This window comes from Diprion similis, chromosome 11 (assembly GCF_021155765.1).
Source record: "Diprion similis isolate iyDipSimi1 chromosome 11, iyDipSimi1.1, whole genome shotgun sequence".
Classification (NCBI taxonomy): domain Eukaryota; kingdom Metazoa; phylum Arthropoda; class Insecta; order Hymenoptera; family Diprionidae; genus Diprion; species Diprion similis.
The window spans coordinates 7,210,442-7,230,264 of record NC_060115.1 but is presented as its reverse complement, the minus strand read 5'-3'; the positions used below and the strand labels follow the sequence as shown (position 1 = coordinate 7,230,264).

At 37.7% G+C, this 19,823-nt stretch overlaps 1 protein-coding gene across 11 annotated transcripts; it reads right to left on the bottom strand.

The window, feature by feature from the left end:
- Window positions 1–16: 16 nt before the first annotated feature.
- Window positions 17–18,188, bottom strand: LOC124412105 (leucine-rich repeat extensin-like protein 5). Of its 11 annotated transcripts, XM_046891717.1 has the most exons (31): window positions 17,949–18,187; window positions 11,138–11,294; window positions 10,424–10,481; window positions 10,263–10,333; window positions 9,021–9,197; window positions 8,318–8,416; window positions 7,134–7,232; window positions 6,956–7,054; window positions 6,705–6,803; window positions 6,397–6,495; window positions 6,214–6,312; window positions 6,029–6,127; window positions 5,843–5,941; window positions 5,659–5,757; window positions 5,468–5,566; window positions 5,261–5,359; window positions 5,082–5,180; window positions 4,647–4,745; window positions 4,460–4,558; window positions 4,262–4,360; window positions 4,085–4,183; window positions 3,677–3,775; window positions 3,492–3,590; window positions 3,293–3,391; window positions 3,105–3,203; window positions 2,561–2,659; window positions 2,386–2,484; window positions 2,143–2,241; window positions 1,958–2,062; window positions 1,480–1,739; window positions 17–1,399 (listed from the first exon to the last, which is right to left on the bottom strand). In XM_046891717.1, the coding sequence occupies exons 2-31, from the start codon at window positions 11,244–11,246 to the stop codon at window positions 1,316–1,318; spliced, it is 3,141 nt and encodes a 1,046-aa protein (XP_046747673.1). In that variant the 5' UTR covers window positions 11,247–11,294; window positions 17,949–18,187; the 3' UTR covers window positions 17–1,315. The 11 variants fall into 11 exon arrangements, with proteins under 11 accessions (XP_046747673.1, XP_046747678.1, XP_046747679.1 ...); XM_046891722.1 differs by lacking the exon at window positions 3,105–3,203 and having other exon boundaries at window positions 17,949–18,188; XM_046891723.1 differs by lacking the exon at window positions 5,261–5,359 and having other exon boundaries at window positions 17,949–18,188.
- Between the last annotated feature and the right edge of the window lie 1,635 nt (window positions 18,189–19,823).

Genomic DNA, 19,823 nt, shown 5'->3' with positions numbered 1-19,823 from the left:
ATAAACACAATGGTTCACAATGAAAAAGTTAAATTATTTTTATTACTTTTTTCTGTATAATCATACCCTGGCAATCTATAAGGGCATTTGATGCGAACGATTCTGTAGAAATTTTACGAAACTACAGCTGGAATTGGTTAGACATGATGATATTCACTTTTATAAACTGCTAATATAACATAGACAAGAAATAGGCTATCCGTATTGCTATTTTCATAGAAATGTCTGCCTTGTTGTATTCCGGAATGCGAAAATAGAAATGAAAATACTGATGATTGTTTTATAAAAATTGAAAGAAATTTTTGTTTTTCCTAATTCAGAAACTGCTCAGCAGTATATAAATGAATCCATGCAGTTTAAATTATCTACATTAGCCGTATTTCTTTCATTAAAACTTGTCTGTGCAATTGAGATTTTGTACAATTCCTAGGCCATAGAGTTCACCCAATAAATACTGAGTCTGAAAGTGTGTAACTCTGCTGATCTCATTTCAAAGGAATATATAGCTTATATTGAAAAAGTAAGTAATACATATTATACTAAACTTGCGGAATATGTTTGTAAATATGCACTGTAAATATTTCATACAGCTCAACTCTAAGCACTGGATTGCTTTGCAGAATAAAATCTTTTGTAAATAAAAGTCTCGTACGAGTCTCCATAAACGAAACCGCGATTTTTGTAGTAAGTAAACGGTATCTTGATATTTAGACAATATTAACTGTACTATGATTTAGGAGATTGTGTTGGAGTTGAGCTGCTGTTCTCGTCAACATAACAATAGATTTCATTAAATATATACCCTTTGTCGATTTGACTTTATTTTATAAGTAAACGATTTCGCAATTATAGATATTTTTAACACTTGGCAAGGTCCTGCCAGCCAAAAAATAATTCATTCTCCAGAGTCATGCAATATTCGCGAATGAGTGAGTAGAATTTTTACCAATATTGTATTTTAAAGGAACGTTCCCGCCAGTTCTTATTTTCGAATAATACTTCCAAGCAGTCTATAATAATAAAGAGTATAACAAAGCTCTAACACTGTTTTAAAAATATATCCAACATATTTCTAACTTGCCTCGAATAAAATTTTTCCCTAAAAATTATACAGTGCTAACACACTTTATATTTCTACTCTGCAATAAACTGAGACAAGCAACAACTGGACTTCAACTAAGCGAAATCATTACACTGTTTTTTGATTAGATGCGTTAAATTCATCAACTGGCAAAAATGATATTTTCATTAATCATTGCAGGGTTTGAAAAAAAAAAAGATCAACGTGGGTTAATAAAACTTAGTTTATTAGTAGTTAGCACACGGTGTCCTTCAAGTTACAGATGTATGGAGAGTGCCTGATGCCAAAAGTGTGCGCTGGAGGAATGTCTAGCTGCACCTGTAAAAAAATGTCATCATGATTTCTGATTTTTTCACCTTGAAAATAATTTTACTTGCAACTAATTCAATGTTTTGTACCTTTTCTGGGCAATGTGCACCAGGGCCAGGAATCTTGGAGTGATCATCGGGCAGTTGATAACGAGCGCTTATACTGTACGCGGGACTTTTAGCTCTGACTGCGTCAGCTTTGATGGCTTCGTATGAACCAGGACCTGGTACAAGGATCCTGTCATCTGTGAAAGCACGTTGTCTGCCAGAAATGGAATACGCTGGCGCAGTCTTCTTATTTCCTTCTTTCGTTGTGCCGAGGACTGATGGAATGTTGTAGACATTGGGAGCTGCGTAAAAAAGTGAGTGAATAAATGCTATCTACATGCGAAATGTTACAACTGCTCCTGTCTGCAAGCACATAGTCAATAATGTTACACAATTTAGCAGAATCAGCCGAAAGGATCGATAAGTTTCGGTTGCACACTGTTAATCCGTTGATCGTACAGAAGGAAGCTAAGAAACACTGAAAACAGAGCTCAAGCACAGATGATAGCGAGCGAATTACCTGGGGTATCATTGAAATTGTTCATAGGTGGTCTAAGTCCGAAAGTAAACTGTAATGCTCTCTCGAAGAGAATCATAGCTTTTTCAGGGCTGTATTCTCCAGGTCCTTTAACGTAAACAAAAATAAGTTACAAATCACAATCAAAATCCAATAATATGAAGCTGAAATGTAAAATTATTACATACCAGGAACGTCATTTGGTTTTGAGGGATCAACTTTGTGTCCAAAACTATATCGGGGTGCGTTATCCAGGTTCATTTTCTCAGGGCTATACGTCCCAGGTGCTACAGGTCATGAAAATATTTTCAGTGGAAGGCACAGCATGCAGTTTCAATAAAATAAATGTACAAGTGTTCTATAATACTGTGGCACTAGCTAAGAATAATATTAACTACAGCTAAGAAATGTTGAACTTGCTAAAAAATTACCCGGAACATCAGTTGGCTTTTCTGAAGCTCCTTTTCCACTAATACTGTATTGAGGACCCTTATCGAGATTCACTTTTTCAGGACTATATGAACCAGGAGCTAGTGTGAAAAAAAAAACGTATTTGAGTTTGATAAGAAAGAGCTGAAGTAACAGCTCAGAATCTTTGGTACTGACCTGGAGTATCGCTTGGCTTCTCAATAGGCGTTCGATGTCCAAAACTATATTGTGGCATTTTATCAGGATTGAATTTTTCTGGGCTATATGTACCAGGTGCTGTAACGAAATAAAATAATTCATGTGGCAAGTTCTTGAAATAAACCAGGTGTTGCGAATGATAATTGAATGATGTATAATTACCGTCTTACTTATTTTGGGATTAATATTAAGGTCATGTTGCAATTTGTTATGATTAATGTGTACTGCTAGGAGATAATTAAAAAAATACGGTGCAAACTGGATAAAAAAAAGGAATAAAGTTAAAACTAATTAAATTTGATCAAATTATTATTGTCAAAACTAATTAGCAGAATTATCAGGCTGACTGCAGGGATGGAACATTACTTTTTAGTATTTTAGGAAATTGATGACTCTTATCCTAGGATTTTTAAATCCATGGCTCTTATTGAGTGAAATGCTTTAGTGCGTTATTGTTAGATCGAATTTTCAATGTCCCATACTTACACTCAGGTCTACATAAGTTAGTAACTACTAATTTTACCTGGGGTATCACTAGGTTTTTCCAATGGCATTCTGTGGCTAAAGCCGTAATAAGGATCATGCTTCAGTTTAGCCTTCTCAGGGCAGTATGCACCTGGTCCTGACAAGTTAGTTAATCAATAAAGGAATGTTTATTAATTCATTATTAATATCTAACTACAAAACCGCCACTTTAACTACACTACAAACCTGGGAAATTATTCGGTTTTTCAGATACCCCCTTTCCGGTCAAACTGTACTGTGGCCCCTTGTCAGGATTGTGATTCTCAGGACTGTACGTGCCAGGAGCTTGAACAATATTATTACAAAATATAAGTGATATGAGCAGTTATTTGTATGAAAAACTCCACTCGCTCACAATTTCTGAACTTCCTCGATTTATGCGTACCTGGAACATCGTTGGGCTTCTCAGGGGTACCTTTACCAGTTAGACTATATTGGGGGCCTTTATCTAAGTTCACTTTCTCTGGGCTGTAGGTGCCTGGTGCTACAGAATGATTATTTCAATCAGATTAGTCAGGCTAAATGGCTCTACTTTCTTTATACTATCTGTGATTGGTGTGCAAACATTACCAGGGGTATTGTTGGGGTGATCTAGCGGGGTTCTGTGTCCAAAACTGTAACGTGGAGCGTGGTCCAGATTGCTTTTCTCTGGAGAGTATGTACCAGGTGCTGTAAATTATGCATTCATTACGATCCTTTCCTGAACGTTTAGTATAAAGCGAACAAATTTCTTAGTCGATACTTCATTACTATTATAATTCAAATGTGAAAGTGTGAGAGATTTGGTATGTTATGGCATATTTAATCGTGGTAGTAACCAAACCAAGTTAATGATATTACTTTGCAACAGCCAGGATGAGCACCACATTATTAATACAGTAACCTGTTATTGTTTTCAATTATGCATAAATAACGATAAAGGTATTGAGATTTTAAGAACATTTAGACTTGTTTTGAATGTATTTTCAAGTAATATACCAGGGTTGTCATTTTCTTTTTCGGGTGAACCTTTTCCACTTAAACTATACTGAGGACCTTGGTCTAAGTTCACTTTTTCCGGGCAATAAGTTCCTGGAGCTATGGATAAATTTGCATGTCATATTGAGTTCGTAAGTGACTGTGTGAATTACTGTGTAATTTGATTGATCAATTCACCTGGGGTATCGTTTGGTTTCTCTAGTGATGTTCTATGCCCAAAACTGAACTGTGGTGCTTTATCGTGATTGAATTTTTCAGGACAATAGGTTCCAGGCGCTGCAAACGGATATTTATATTCTCAGAAAGCTAAGACATAGCTAAATATTTTGACTCGAGAGCACACGAAAAAGATATTCAAAGCCGCCTTTAAATTACCTGGAACATCGCTGGGTTTCTCAGGAGTACCTTTACCACTTATGCTATATTGGGGGCCTTTATGCATATTCACTTTCTCAGGGCTGTAGGTGCCCGGTGCTACAGAATGGAATATTTCAATTAGGATCATTCAGACTAAGTAGATACTTTTCTTCCACGTCATCGACAAGCAATGTACGATAATTACCAGGATTATCACTTGGGTGATCTATTGGTGTTCTGTGTCCAAAACTGTAACGTGGAGCATTGTCCAGATTAAATTTCTCAGGAGAGTATGTACCAGGTGCTGTAAATTGTATGTTCATCATGATCTTGTGCTGAAGTTAATATTTTATTTTATCTGACCGCATTTTTTTCATGATACTTCGTTATTGACATACTGAAATTATTAACGTGTTAGGATGTTGGGATATTACGCATATTTATAGTACGATAATGCCATAAATGTTATCGTTAGGAAAGAACTGACCAAACCAAGTTAATTGTCTCAATTGACACCATGTAGAATGAGCCCAAAATTAATGATACAGTAATTTGGCACTGTTACGTTATAGACTGCAATTTAGAAAAGTTAATTTCGTGAGAATATTAGATTTGCTTTACGTATTCTCAAGTCAAGTACCGGGATTGTCAATTCCTTTTTCGGATGCACCTTTCCCGCTTAAACTATACTGAGGACCTTGATCTAGATTCACTTTTTCCGGGCAATAAGTTCCAGGTGCTATGGATAAATGTGCGTGTCATACTGAGTTTGTAGTCTTCAACTGGATTTCTGCATAATTTTATCCATCATCGACTTACCTGGGGTATCGTTTGGCTTATCTAGTGGTGTCCTGTGCCCGAAACTATACTGTGGTGCTTTATGGTAATTCACCTTTTCCGGACAGTAGGTTCCAGGCGCTGCAAATTATTATTTACGTTTACAGCTGCCTCAACAAGTGCATATTCGAATAATCACATTTTGAACTGTATAAGAATTCATGATTCCGGAAGTTACTGATAAATCACCTGGCACATCATTTGGTTTCTCAGGTGCACCTTTTCCGCTTAGACTATACAACGGACCTTTATCAAGGTTCACCTTTTCTGGGCAGTAAGTTCCAGGTGCTGTGAAAGTAAATATGTGTCACAAACAAATGAAAAATCCAATTTATCATGAATCTAAAGTAACTTTATCAATTCTCGACTTCGATGATTACCTGGGGTATCATTTGGTTTATCGAGTGGTGTTCTGTGTCCAAAACTGTACAGCGGTGCTTTGTCTAAATTCATTTTCTCCGGACAATAAGTACCAGGCGCTATAAGAGTAGAATGTAATATATATTAATCAACTCTTACACAAAAAGATTTAGTTTGTTCATCTCAAAAAGTTAAATAATATACCAGGTGTGTCGCTCGGTTTTTCAGCTGCACCTTTTCCACTCAAGCTGTACTGTGGTCCTTTATCCAAATTTACTTTTTCCGGACTGTATGTACCAGGTGCTATAAGTGGTTGAATATTAGTTACTTAGTAGCCGTTGTGCTAACTCTTTCTGATTTGAAATTGGAAAAATAAATGTAACAGCATACCAGGTGTGTCGTTTACTTTTGTCGGAGCCCCTTTTCCACTCAAAGAATATTGCGGACCTTTATCTAAATTCACTTTTTCCGGACTGTACGTACCAGGTGCTACAAAATAACAGAAAACTAAGTACACAGCTTGATCACTAACGCAAACCTTCACAAACAGGATATAAAAAAACGCTGTATTTTACCTGGTGTATCACTGGGCTTTTCAGCAGTCCCTTTTCCACTCAAACTATACTGTGGTCCTTTGTCCAAATTTACTTTTTCTGGACTGTATGTACCGGGTGCTGGAATTTTTCAAATATAATTTATGCCTCAACTATCGTGCCAAGTTAGAGCAGAGAATTTAAAGCATAATAATAACAACGTACCAGGAGTGTCACTTGGTTTTTCTGGAGCACCCTTACCGCTGAGGGAATACTGTGGCCCCTTATCTAGATTTACTTTTTCTGGACTGTATGTACCAGGAGCTGTTAAGGAATTGGTAGTGTCAACATGGAGACATAGTATTTGATACAAAGTATTATTGTTAAGAATTGTACCATTGTTCCGCAAAAATTAATCACTTGTTACAATGTAATAGTGGATGTATGAATGAAATATTAAGCACGAAGCACAACCGAGGCACATTGGAATCATACACCCTTCTAATTAATATTATCATGCATCTATCAAGTACCTGGAACATCGTTGGGTTTGTCCATATGACCTTTTCCACTCAGGCTATACTGAGGTCCTTTATCCAAATTAACTTTCTCCGGGCTGTAAGTGCCTGGTGCTATAAACAGTCGATTCAATTTACATGTAATTTAATTGACTAAAGGCTGTGCGTGTTGTTGCGTACTGATAACTTTTATTTGAACTATAATCCCAGGCAAAGTGGAACTTGAGATCCACTTTCATCAAAGGTAGTTTAACGTAAATTAATACCTGGTGTATCGTTTGGTTTGTCAGGCGGTGCTTTCCCACTCAAACTGTACTGAGGACCCTTGTCCAAATTTACCTTCTCGGGGCAGTAAGTTCCAGGAGCTAAGCAGATACCGTTGGTTATGGGTGAGTCAAAGTAGAGAAGAAAAGTTTAATTTTGATCATAAGGTGGGACGTTTACCTGGAGTATCGCTAGGCTTTTCAGTCGATACTCTGTGTCCGAAACTGTACCTAGGGGCCTTGTCTAGATTTACCTTCTCAGGGCTGTACGTGCCTGGAGCTGGTGAAAATAATATTTTTAAACAGTTTCGAAATATGCTCAAGGAATATTTGCTCAAAGTTTATTAGTAACACATCTTACATAACAAGCTAGTCTAAATATTTTTACGTTTAAAGGTTTTTGCTATATTGTAAAGTAATTGCTCGTACCTTCTAGCAAATCTACTTGGGTAAAAAAATTACGTGAAGATATACCGTAAGACATACTCAATTTTAGGTGTTCAAATGTTCAAGAATTGAATATACTAGGGTAGTTACATTCCTTACGTATTAGATGATCGAATCGATGATAGTGGAAGTATAGTTTTGTGACCGCAGTAAGAAATAAGCCAATAGATTTGTGAAAACAACTTGCGACTACTTTTTAAAAATCTATGTCAAACCTCTGGAAATGGTATAGAAGTGCAGAGAACTACGAAAGTATGTGCCATTGAATGGATAGTCGTTGGTGCCAGTGGCACACATCTGACAACGAGTAAAAAATGATAAATATGAGCAATTATTCTACATCGTCGTTGTTACGTAAGTGTCGACATGCATAAGTACATATTAGTTGAGCAACGAGCGGCTAAAGCTACTTTATATTGAATTCAAATTCTGTTTAAACCCTGCATGCGGAAAGTGGTATATACCTAATTCTTGATTAACGATGTTAATCCTTTGAATCGTTTCGACATCAAGTGCAAGATTCTGGCAGTTGCAAGTATTCCTGTTAATGCAAACGTGAGTATGCGGGGGAAACTTTGTATTATATTGATTGATTGATTATTTTTATCCATTCAAGTTATTACACAAGATGTGATTTAATTGTAAGCCTAAACAGGAATGAGGTGAACTTAAATAGATTGAAATTTGAGAAATTCATTACTCAGCTTCGCTTTACACTTACTGCCTATGCGGATCATGACTTTGACAACCCTTTTTTTTCCACGAGTCTATCAGACATAATTGAGGTGAAATAATTATACACGACGACAAGTTAAAGGAGGGAATTGCAAGCTACTATATTGATTAAGGCTAGGCAAGATTAGTAGCCAGTTTGGAAACCCGATGTTACAAAGACTTCAGGGTACGGATCGTAATTACCAGGGACATCGCTAGGTTTTTCTTGCTGAACCCTCGCGCCGAAGCTGTACTGAGGGGCTTTATCCAGGTTGACGTTCTCTGGACAATATTCACCCGGAGCTACGAGTTTTACAGGGGAATAAAAAAAATTTCAAAATAAGGAGAATATATCCTCGCTGATTTTACTTTCACAACAGAAATAATACCTGGAGGTTAATGTAATGATGAATGTGTAAAATATACAATTTACGAGGCATTTGGTTTCAGGTTTTTAGTCAAATTTTCGAACGATTTCATGGATAGATTCGAGTGCGTCAATATTCATCTGCAAGACTAAATCGAGTATAAAATACATGGTCGTACCATAGATGAAAGTATTTCAGGCTGATTCTGCTAAATTTTTATAATAGCTGGTAAGAAAAAGTTACGGTATACAGTTATTATTGACTTATTAAGTTTTGCGGAGGGAATATCTCCGGTAGACGTTCGTCTTCGGAGTATATTCTTAGAAAGTATAATGAAATCTAAAAATAGAGTAACTTCCACGCGAAAGAATTGATCGATTCATAATTTATTGTTAGAATCACATTTTTCCGATCTTGTAATTTAACGTTGCTTTTCAGCTTCTCGATTTTCATTTCGCTTGGAAACTCTGTCATTTTATTTCACTTGCTTATGTATTCTCTTTAATTTCCCGAAAACTAAAGATGAGAACTGCACTCACCTGGTGTTGAGTTTGGCTTTTCTGTTTGCGTCTTCACGCCGAACGAATACTTCGGCGAACTGTCCGAGACGACTTTTACGGCCTTTTCGGGATTGTAGTCACCTGGGGCCGGAGTTTGTTCAGTTTTACCATTTTTCGTACGTCCGTGTAAAGAAGCCGCTGGTGCACCATCTTTGCCTTGAATGGAAAACGTATATAGTTAAAAAATAAAATAAAAAATGTATACAAAGATCTCGAGTATAAAGCAGTGTACCTATTACGCGTTTGTGTCATTTCAAATTACCGAACGAATCGAATTATCTTTACATTGATATTAATTGCTGCACTGATTCATGCTCAAAGTATCTATTCCATGTACCCTCTGTGAAAATCTGTATTTTAAAAGGGCTCTAAACAAAAATCTGAAAAAATTGGAGATTTGTTTTTTTTCTATTTAAATCCGATCTACGATGATCCAACGTTGAAGTTCGAAAAAAACCATCTAACAATCAGCCTATTGTGCATACTTGCGAAGAATTAGAGTTTTTGAAAATTGCACGCCTTCTCCGTAATCTGCGTCAAAAGTATAACGAAGAGTAACTATCGATCCGTTACGCTGGCTGCGTAAATTATTAAGTACTGCCGTAAATTTGTATCGTAACAAACTATGTGTAATATACAGATGCACAATCGATCGTTGTTACAAAAGAGTAACAAAAATAAAGGAAAAATTGTTCAATTAAAGTCACACAAAGTTCTCGTTTGCATAGCGATAGCCAGGCAGACGTCGGCTATCGACCAAACGGTTTACGGATACCAATAATAATCCGTGTATAGGAATTCTGGCAAACTATTGTGGCAAAATAGAACAAGAGGAAAGCTCGAAGTCTGTGAAATACTCATACTGCCTGTGACGAACTCGATTAACACTGGAACTACTGGAGCAGTAAAAATTAATAGTCTTCTAAAAAAAAAATCGTGATAGTAGAAAGTGTTTATACATCAATATGATATGAAAATTTTTTATTCTTAGGTATTTTTTGAAGACCGGTCATTTTGACTGGTTTTGGTACAGAAATAGCTGACAATGAGTCTTGATTTCGGTAGTTCTAGTGTTTAAAGAAAGCTATAATTATAACTAGCCATGCGGATACCGCAAGCGCAAAATAAGTCAGAATTGGCGATGCGGCGGAAAACGGTTTTACTTTTGTTGAGGGAAAAGGTTTTTGAATTACTGTTGAGACGCTCATTTCGGTATCTTACCCTTCGCACTGAGGCCAGAAACGTTGTATTGACCCGGACCAGGTCCTGGACTGTTGTTCTTGTTCGCGTGTCTGCAACAAACGCATTCGGTGTTCGCGTGTTAGTTAAGCACCTTTCATTATGCAGTTTCTAAAGCACCGAGATTATTCTGCCAAGATTACCTGCTGCCAAAAGAGAACGCCGGTGCTCTGCCTCTCTTTGAGTCTGGAACGGTTTTGCCTGTAAACAGATACGGAACGTAAGAAAAAAGGATTTAGAAATTGAAAACTGTTTGAAAATATGACAAGAAGAATTTTGACTTCTACGGAAAGATTAGGATCTCGATTACATGGGGTTTGATCGTCCATCGGTAGCAAAGTCTGACAACTAATGCTTATACGCTGCAAGTAAATTTCATTTCTATTCCTCCATCGCCCTTTGCAGGAGCATTTTGCTCCAACTGGGTCAAGGCGGTAGCCACGCCATACTCGTCTCATCAAAGCCATTTCCGTAGAATTCCCATGGCGAAGTCCAAACTAGAATTGCCTACAGTGTGAGCTTGAGCTGTAATGCCGTCCGTCGAATAATCAGCAAGTGATTCAACGAACCAATAATAATAAATTGTCCTTCTGATCATAAAACCTTTTTCTCTACACCGATGATTGTCAAATTTGTTAACAAAATGTGTTCCGACATGTAGTCGGTATAATTATAAACTGCCTCATCAGAGGCCTCGATCTTCGGATAATAAACGATACAGGTAACGCCGACTGCTACTTCAAAGAGGAAGAGGAAGCTGATTCGACATTCGTTACGTTATAGTAGATGCATAACACGAACAAGCATATAGAAACATACATACATAGGAACGAGTTATGGGCATGTACGATATTTACCTATGAGTGGTGGTAGAGTCACACATGCTGGTCCAGGACTGCTGTATTCAGCTGCGATCGGACCCCTCCTCTTCGTGGGGGTCCATGGCCTCTGGCTCATACCTCCCATTATCCTCTATGGTGTATAATTGACAGGTCGTTCGTAGCTTTCGATTTTCTATAAAATTGGGAAAAGTATTAAAGAAAATAAAGTAATAGATAAATAGATAAATAAAAAGAGATCTCGTAGAAAAGCCCAGAAACTGTTTGAAAATTGAACGAAGCGTATTTCAGTTCGCGATCCGCGGTTGAAATTAAAATTACTTTGTAACGGTTCTGCGCTCCAGATAACTTCCCTCTGATCCTCTGACCGTATCGGTTGTGCAAAGCGAACGATAGTCATAGTGCTCGATAAAATCGTTTGAAAAAAATAAAAGAGACGATATAATCTCGAGTTTAAGCTGCCGCGGTAAATGCGGACTTGCGACAAACCCGGGATCATCTCTTGCGGGGAGATTAATGGATTTTAAAAAAGTCTGCAATTGTCAATGGCTTCGACAATCGTCACCAATGGTTCCTTTTGCTCCTTATTTTATTAACAAGACCTCTGCAGACGTGGCCGCGTATTGCGTCAGTGATGGCCTCGAATGGCATGGAGTCAGGACGCGCCATATAAGTTCATGCCCATGGCAGACTTTCGTCTCGCCCACCGAGCCAACCACGATCATGTCTTTCCCTTGATTTGGTATATACTTTGCGCGAAAAAAATATGCAGTTCGATCCCGGCCGAGAAGTGAGTCAACGCGTCACGAGATTGGAGTTCGTGACGTTATCGCAACGAAAAATCGCGGAAAAATCGCCATTTTATTATTTTCCTAACGACTTTCGAGGAATCAAGATTTCAAAATACGAGTGTCTTATTTTATTCCAGGCTACTGAATTTCGAATAATTCCAAAACCGTTTGCGATAACTCATTTTGTTTGTCATTTTGTATATCTCATTCTCGGTTCGTACAAAATTTGATGAAATTTTTTCTTCTTACGACAGTGAGGTACAAATCGATCGCATGTTCATCCCGTGCACCCTCGCAATCTGTTGTTAAATCTCGCGTCTAAATTACTGCTGTGGTTTAGAATAGCTCCATTGATATAATCGATATTTTTAATTAAACACTCTGTCGAATTTATTCTCGTCCATTACATCACGGTTCGCATAATATTGTGAAAACACGATTTACATACTTATACCGTCTCTTACATCATTAGGACATGCAGTTTGCCGCTCGTTCGTTTCAGACGTTCTGTTTTACCGATGTGCAATTATAAACCATATTATTACAGTTGAATACGTATTTTTTCATAACTTTATTACATAGCGTACAGCGGTTTTTTTATTTGACGCAACTATTGTTTCGAAGTATAAAAATTCCGCAACTACCTTAACTACAAAAAGCGATTGAAATGAGAAATTATGTGGAAAAAATGGGTATTATTAAAATAACAGCAGTAATGTACAATGACAATAACAACACTGTAATATGCTCCGTTTACTCATTCATCCTGTGTAATCGTAATCGACTCGTCGTTCCTGCAGATATCTTGTCTGACTAACACTGAGTGTTACTACTTACTTCGCTACCAGCTTTATGGGAATAACCAGACTGTGAGACTGCATGCAAACTAAAAGTATGCTTGAAGTATTATCTGGACATGTGATAGGAAAACAGGAAGCACTTGTTTCATTCCAACGGCGAAAAAGAGTTTAAATATAGACGAAACGTGATAAGAAAACGGAAAAAATAAACCCTCTCACATCGACATCATTCGAATACTTCGAATTTTATGTATTTGGTCAACGAGCCAGTAACGTTCGATACATATTTATGTATGGGTGTGTAGAATTATTTGTGTGGGCGATCCTAACGTCGTCCAATTATGGATCGAAACGACTAGAAGATCAAGATAGAGATCTCTGACCTCTTTGATTCGAGAGTCTTAGAAAATAAATGTTGGGCGAGTGTTTTACTATTTTTACTTCCAATTTTTTTTTTTTTTATCTTCCACCTTTATTTCTCGCTGAAAGGAATTACTATGGATCCAAAGATCCCTGTCCTGCACAGAAATGGAGTGCATATTTCGAAAACAGTGAAACGTATCTCGTGATCTTGATTTGATGATGTTAAGAACGACTCGGGTGTAATACCAAAGTACATACACTGCGTGCTCGTAACTATTGTCGAGGTGAATTATACTCTCAGATTGGTAGATGACGGAATCCTGGAGGTCATTTGTCAACCAGCGTTTTGCGAATTATCTAATTTTATATTCACCGTTATATAGTCAGTTGTGGGCACTGCCTTGCAGCCAATAGGAGACAACGAGCTGTTATTCCATCGTATACATATATGTACAATGTACACCTATAATAAGAATTAATCGCCACCCAGTCAAGATTCTATCCACTGTTGTAATAATTTACGGTTAACAGTAATTCATTCCGTGTATCCAAAAACTGGTCCAAAAATCAAATCAATACCTCGGATCTCGCACGAGATTCTCGACTCGGCATTTATTACCAACGAGTATGTAATAACTGCACATAACTCATCGTCAGTCCGAGCTGAACAAGATTAAAATTAATGTCCAAATGTTAAACCACGACCATAAATTTTACTCGAAAACACAACGCGAGCAAAAAACGTAAGAAGCTGGATGAACTGTAGAGTCTCGTGTGTAATAGGAAATGGCCAAATTACGAATAAGGTCGTAAAAATATACGTTTCAATAGACCCGGAGTGAAAAAATATCTGTTGTTTGACCGTTTGACCTCGCTGGTTTATATAAAGCAACTCGGGTCGTGATCACATCACAGCGTCCACGGTAGGCGATACGTCAAATGTTTAGTTGATTAAAATTGATTAGATGATGAAATTACGCGCGGAGAAACAAAACGGCAAATCAAATCTTCTCGCGTGTACTTCGTTCCAAGTTTATCACGATTACGTTTATCCCCAGCACATCTAAGCTTGTACCTTCGGGCCGACCTCGACCTCGACGCGGTTGCATGGATGAGCTAATAACCAATTTCAGCCTGACGATCACCTCGACTGCACACAATATTATCCAAAAGGCAGCTGAACAGCCTTTCATTCGGATTATATCTTCATCCAGTAATTTATACGGGAGACTTTTCGCGCCGTTTTGCAGTAAATATCTCTTTGCGATTCGCGCTTTATTGCTCGACAGCGATCGGGGTGCATTCTCATTAATGATCGCAAAGCCTATTTACCTACATTAGATCACGTGGATTTACTATAGTACGTCAAATTTCTTCCTTTCTTTGTTTTTTCTTTGTCTATTTTGTTAGTTTCTTTTCCGCATCACTTCACGAATGTTGGGAACAACTTTGGTTGGTCATCACCGCCTGTTTGTTGAACATCGCTAAATTTGTCGCATGACGTCACGCGATCGTTTTGCCAGGTAAATACATAATAGACTGCAAGAATTAACACATCCGTGTAAATACAGAAATGAAGAATTTGTTCTCTTCATTTCTCTGTCGGCAAAAAAAAAAAAAAAAAAAAAAAAAAAAAAAAAAAAATAATAATAAAAAATTGCATTACGCAATCGTGATTAGCGGAGGTGATTACTATCAACATCGGGTTCGGTAGGCTGATGGACGACACGGGCATAGCATCCTCGTTACGGTCACTGGACCGAAAAAATTACAGCTGCTGGAGGGTTTTGAATCGAGGTTAAAGGAAAATAGAAGAAAAAAATTCTATAGTATAGGTGAGAGAAAAAAAAAAGAAATAAAAACTTCCTGCCTCATGTACCCAAATGAGGTATATGTGCAATGTACCTATGTTTCGTATTCTTGTCACATGTTGCTCTAGCCGGTGTAAATAGCTTTTAAACGATGTAATAATCAGACAAGCTTCTCATGTTTGTAACCGTGTTTATTACTTTTGGACAAGGGTCGCGCGACACTTTCCTTTATCGTCTGACTATGTGAGAAGCCTGCAAGGATTATACAGACTCCGGTACTATATACGTGTGATTACTGTATCGCTGTACGACCTGAAAATATATCCGATTCATCGAATAACCGCGGAGAAATCGCGCGGTCGGTATGCGGTACGGCGTTTGAACTGAAACTTACCTGCAATGCAATGTTTTACTTTTAATGCACGTATATTTTACATCCAGATGCATGTCGAGTGTCTGCGGTAAGTTGTATACCTATCTATATTCGAGCGCGTTTCTTGGCGTCTCTGTGTGTGTTTGCTCTTGCAACCGCGAGTGCGTAATCCGTGTAAGGAGATGAAAGCTTGTATGGTTCGTAAACCTACTCGGTATAGACTCGTCTACGTAACATATTGTCACAATACCAAAATAAGTCTGATATATCCTGCGGACGATTTTTTTTTTTTTTTTTTTTTTGCCTTTGGTTTCACAAAGTAAGAGACTTTGGAGACGTCCAGAGTAAATAATGATTATTTGACTCTGGTGGTTGTCGGTTTCAACTCAATTTCATACTGATATTCATCAAATTATTCACACTTTGACAGCGATTTTTCTTTTCACATACATTCACCTCGCATTCATTGTCTTGCAGGAGTATAATTTTCTGTTGAAAAAACACGTCTTGAAACACGGATTCGTTACTGTTCACATTTGAATAATTAATACGGGGAAAAGCGCATTTCACTTGGAAAAATATCGCGTTCAAAACTTTTCCTGTATATATGTTGTTTTTATTGCTACATATGAATCAATTTAAAACTACTAGAGTTGGCTTACAAACAACGCTATAGATTTACTGCCGCTTATTTTTCGTTGTACGAAGTATTGAATTTTTCTGCGGAGAACAGGTTTTTTTTTTTTTTTCCTTAACTTGGCAGATGATCTCACGCTGCGTGACCAAGTAACGTATGAAGTAAAACATGTTTGGGTGTAAATAACATACAAATTTTAATGGAATTATACTTGAGCATGGTTCGAGTAGAGTATCTGAAAATTATACGCTGACGCGAGCAAAGCCAGGAATGCTTTACGACACGATGTTAATTTCTTTTCGATGCTCAATTTTATTCTTGTCGAAATACGCGTATTTGTCGAATTACTTGATACGGATATTTTCTTCACCAGTGTTAATTTTAACCAAACGTTTATCGAGTCTTATTGTAAGAGAATTTTAGAGAATCTTGGAAGAGATTGTTGGTGGGGATAGAACAGGGAAAAAAATAGGTGAAATACGAAGCGATAACCATAGCTGTGTTTAACAATGGCAAGAACAAAAGTCAAGTGAGCGTAAACATCAAAGATTACATTGAGACACTTGGATTCGAATAGTCGACTGTTTTCAGCGTAACTACTCCGATTCACAAACATGAGATGATCTGTATAGCGCTTTCCAATTTCGGTCAACTCTCATTGTCAGATTCGGTCAGACGAACAAAATCGCGATTAAGTAAATCAAATATGCAGTATACGGCCGAATAGATTCAAATCTTGAAAAAATATCTGCGATGGACTGCCTCTTTGCCAGTAAATAAATAAAGATGAACACGACTCTAATCTGGTGGATTCAGTTTTAATCAGCTGCAAAGCGTCGAGACTGATGGCACGATGTACTCGACGAAATCCGGAGTTACGTTATCAACTGTGAAATTGCTGCACCACTAACAAACTAGAGATTTATCAGCCCAGCGTAATTTACACGAATTAACTAACAAAAAAAAAAAAAAAAAAAACAACTAAAATTTATATGCGGAGTATGAATCGGTTAGCTTAATTAGCTAACCTTTTTAATAATTATTTAATAAACTATTTATGTGTAACGGGTCATCCGATATTTCATTAGCTAATTCCGAGAAGTGCTGAACACGAGGCTAACGGATTCCTGTATCAATCAGAGTTTGTATTGTTGATATTCTATATAATTGTCATTCTTCATATAGCACGCAAGTTTTTATCAGAACGTGAGGTCAGCTCGTAATGTATTCCAGCCTAAGATCGTTAAAACCTCATTAAGAATTTTCCCGAATTCCGAAGATAAGGCGATGACGATTATAAGTTTCGATGGACCTAAATTCCATCGATTCTATCGCGACTTGCACCAGCACTTAGGCACTCATTAAATAGAAAGTGTATAACACGAGTATAGGGTTAAAAAATTCGAAGAATTCTGGAAATTTATAACTTTACAAAAAATCATTTAATTCGATTGGGGCTTGTTCAGTCCAGAATCATGTTTACCCAGCTTGATTCGAGTACTTTTTCATTAAAGTAAATTAATACGAAGCAATTATTATAACCATTTTGCTGGGTAACATGTTTTGCCGTGTCGATGATATCTCAAAAACGACTAAACCGATTTACTTGAGATTTGGAGACAGTATCCATGGACTGTCCTGTTCCTCCTCTCAGCCACGATCCGAAATTATTATCTTATCTTCCAAAATGCCAAACATTCGAGTTTAAAATTCGATTTTTCGTTAAAAAATGTGACGGTTAAAAAAAAAACTTAAGATTATGTCAAAGAGGATAAATTATCCACGAATATTGTCTACAAATTTCGAGTCAACAGTTCGATCACCTTTCGAGAAATCGTGCTGGGTACCTCAAAACATGTCACCGAGTGAAACGGTTTATTCTGTAGTCAATCTTTATCAAAGAAACATAAAAGCTGAAGAATCGACATGCTTTCGAACAATCGACTGTCGAGACATAAATTTCAAAAATCGAGCACTTCTTCTCAACCGTCTACTTGTTTCTGCCCCTTGAACCAGAGTCCACCCCACATATCTGACAAATCGTCTGCACTTACCACTTACGCGTCGAAGGGTTGAATTCGCTTTTCGATGAACAGTTTCTCTCGCAACGTATGATGCTCGGTTTCTTTCTTTCACGTCTCCGTATTTAATCCAAGAAGAAAAAAAGACAATCAGCGATCGAATCGAACAGCAATCGCGCGACGATCTCTTTACAGTCGATCTCCTCGGTCGGCCGACTACAAACTGTCAACTCGCATTCCACATGGAGCTGATACTCCACTCTTTGCCCACTCCGATTCACGCACGCGTATTATATGCCTCGGCGTCACGGTAGGCATACGATACAATACCTTTCTGGGATAACGGGCCAGGCATCATGTGTAACACACACGGATCAGGAGAGCAGAGGATGACAATACCGATTCTACCTGCACGCACCTTTCCCGCTGCGTATTCGATCGCCTCTCTACTTTCTGACAATCAGTTTACGCGCCTGGCCCAATTCCGATATATTCCGTTATACTGCACCCATGACGCACGGTTTTCCACCTCAAAAAATTACGAATAACATGTACACCAGGTATTCACGCCGTCCCGCCCACTCACAAATAACCCGTCCAGACTCTCTTACTCGGTGCTATTACAATCTGTATGAATATTTAACAGTGACTTATCGGCTCTGTTTTAGAACAGATAAACGATAATGCACGTACTGCAATATTTTCAGACGCGCGTCACTCGTAATTCAAGCGCTGAGCCGGCGGATTCTGCGCTGCTGGTCTCACTCGAACGGCTGTTTCTATCTTACCGACCGAGTGCAACTCCGGTTGCATATCTGAAGGCGCTGACGACGACTGCTGTGATCCAAAGTGTTTAGGAAAGGGAGGAAAGACTGTTTGAAAAATATTTAGCGATCTTAATTGCGCCGACGACAGTGAACACAAATAAAACAATGTTTCTAATGTGCAATTGTTATAAACTTGAGCAAATTCGAACAGCACAAGCTAAGATATCAACAATTTGAGAAAAGGTTTTATGATTAGAACTTTCAAAATGTTTAAGATCTGCGGTTTTCCGTCGGATTCTAATGTTTGTGAGCTCATTTTGCTCGTTGACCAGATCTTTGAGAATTATTAGAAAAATGTTATATTCATCTCACACTGTAGCATAGCTATACCGTAAAAATATAATTTTTCACGAACACGCATGCTGTACCGGACTTACATAAATCTATTTTATCCCCTTTGGAGATAACTACTTGCAAACATTTTTTCAGATGAGTCCTGGAGATCTTGATGGTATACAAAATGTCATAGTTACATTAACTTTTCTTAAGCTGATGATGTCACTGTGTCGTTTGAATTTTCTCCCATTCATTCCAATTACACGACAAGGATGTTATTTTATTCGTGTTCACTGTCATTAGCGCAAATCACACAGTTGAAGATTTTTCAAACGGTTTATTCTCTTCCCATGACTTTTGATCCAAATGGTGAGCCCTATTCATCCTTAATTAATGCAATCGATATTTTCCCACTTATGTAGGGGGTGAATTGTAATCCGTTATACGGTCATGAAAGTTGCATGAAATATACCCTATCATAGATTGAATTATATACTTGCCACGAATCTGGTCATGATTTGCAAGGTCAAGATTACATACATTGATGCATGAAGGTACGGAGAAGTATGAAAAGAACGTGGGTGCCGGATTCAAGCGCACTACCAATAAAGGAGTCGACTGTAAAGTTACGATGAAAATAAAACAATCAATGACGCGTGGCAATCTGAAAATAAATTATGTCGGTATTAATTACAAGTTGCAGCATTGTCGACGTTAACACGTTGCACGGATTCATATTATACCTTTAACAAGAATGTGGAGACAGAATGATAACTCAATTTGCATCATGAAGATAGGGATAAAC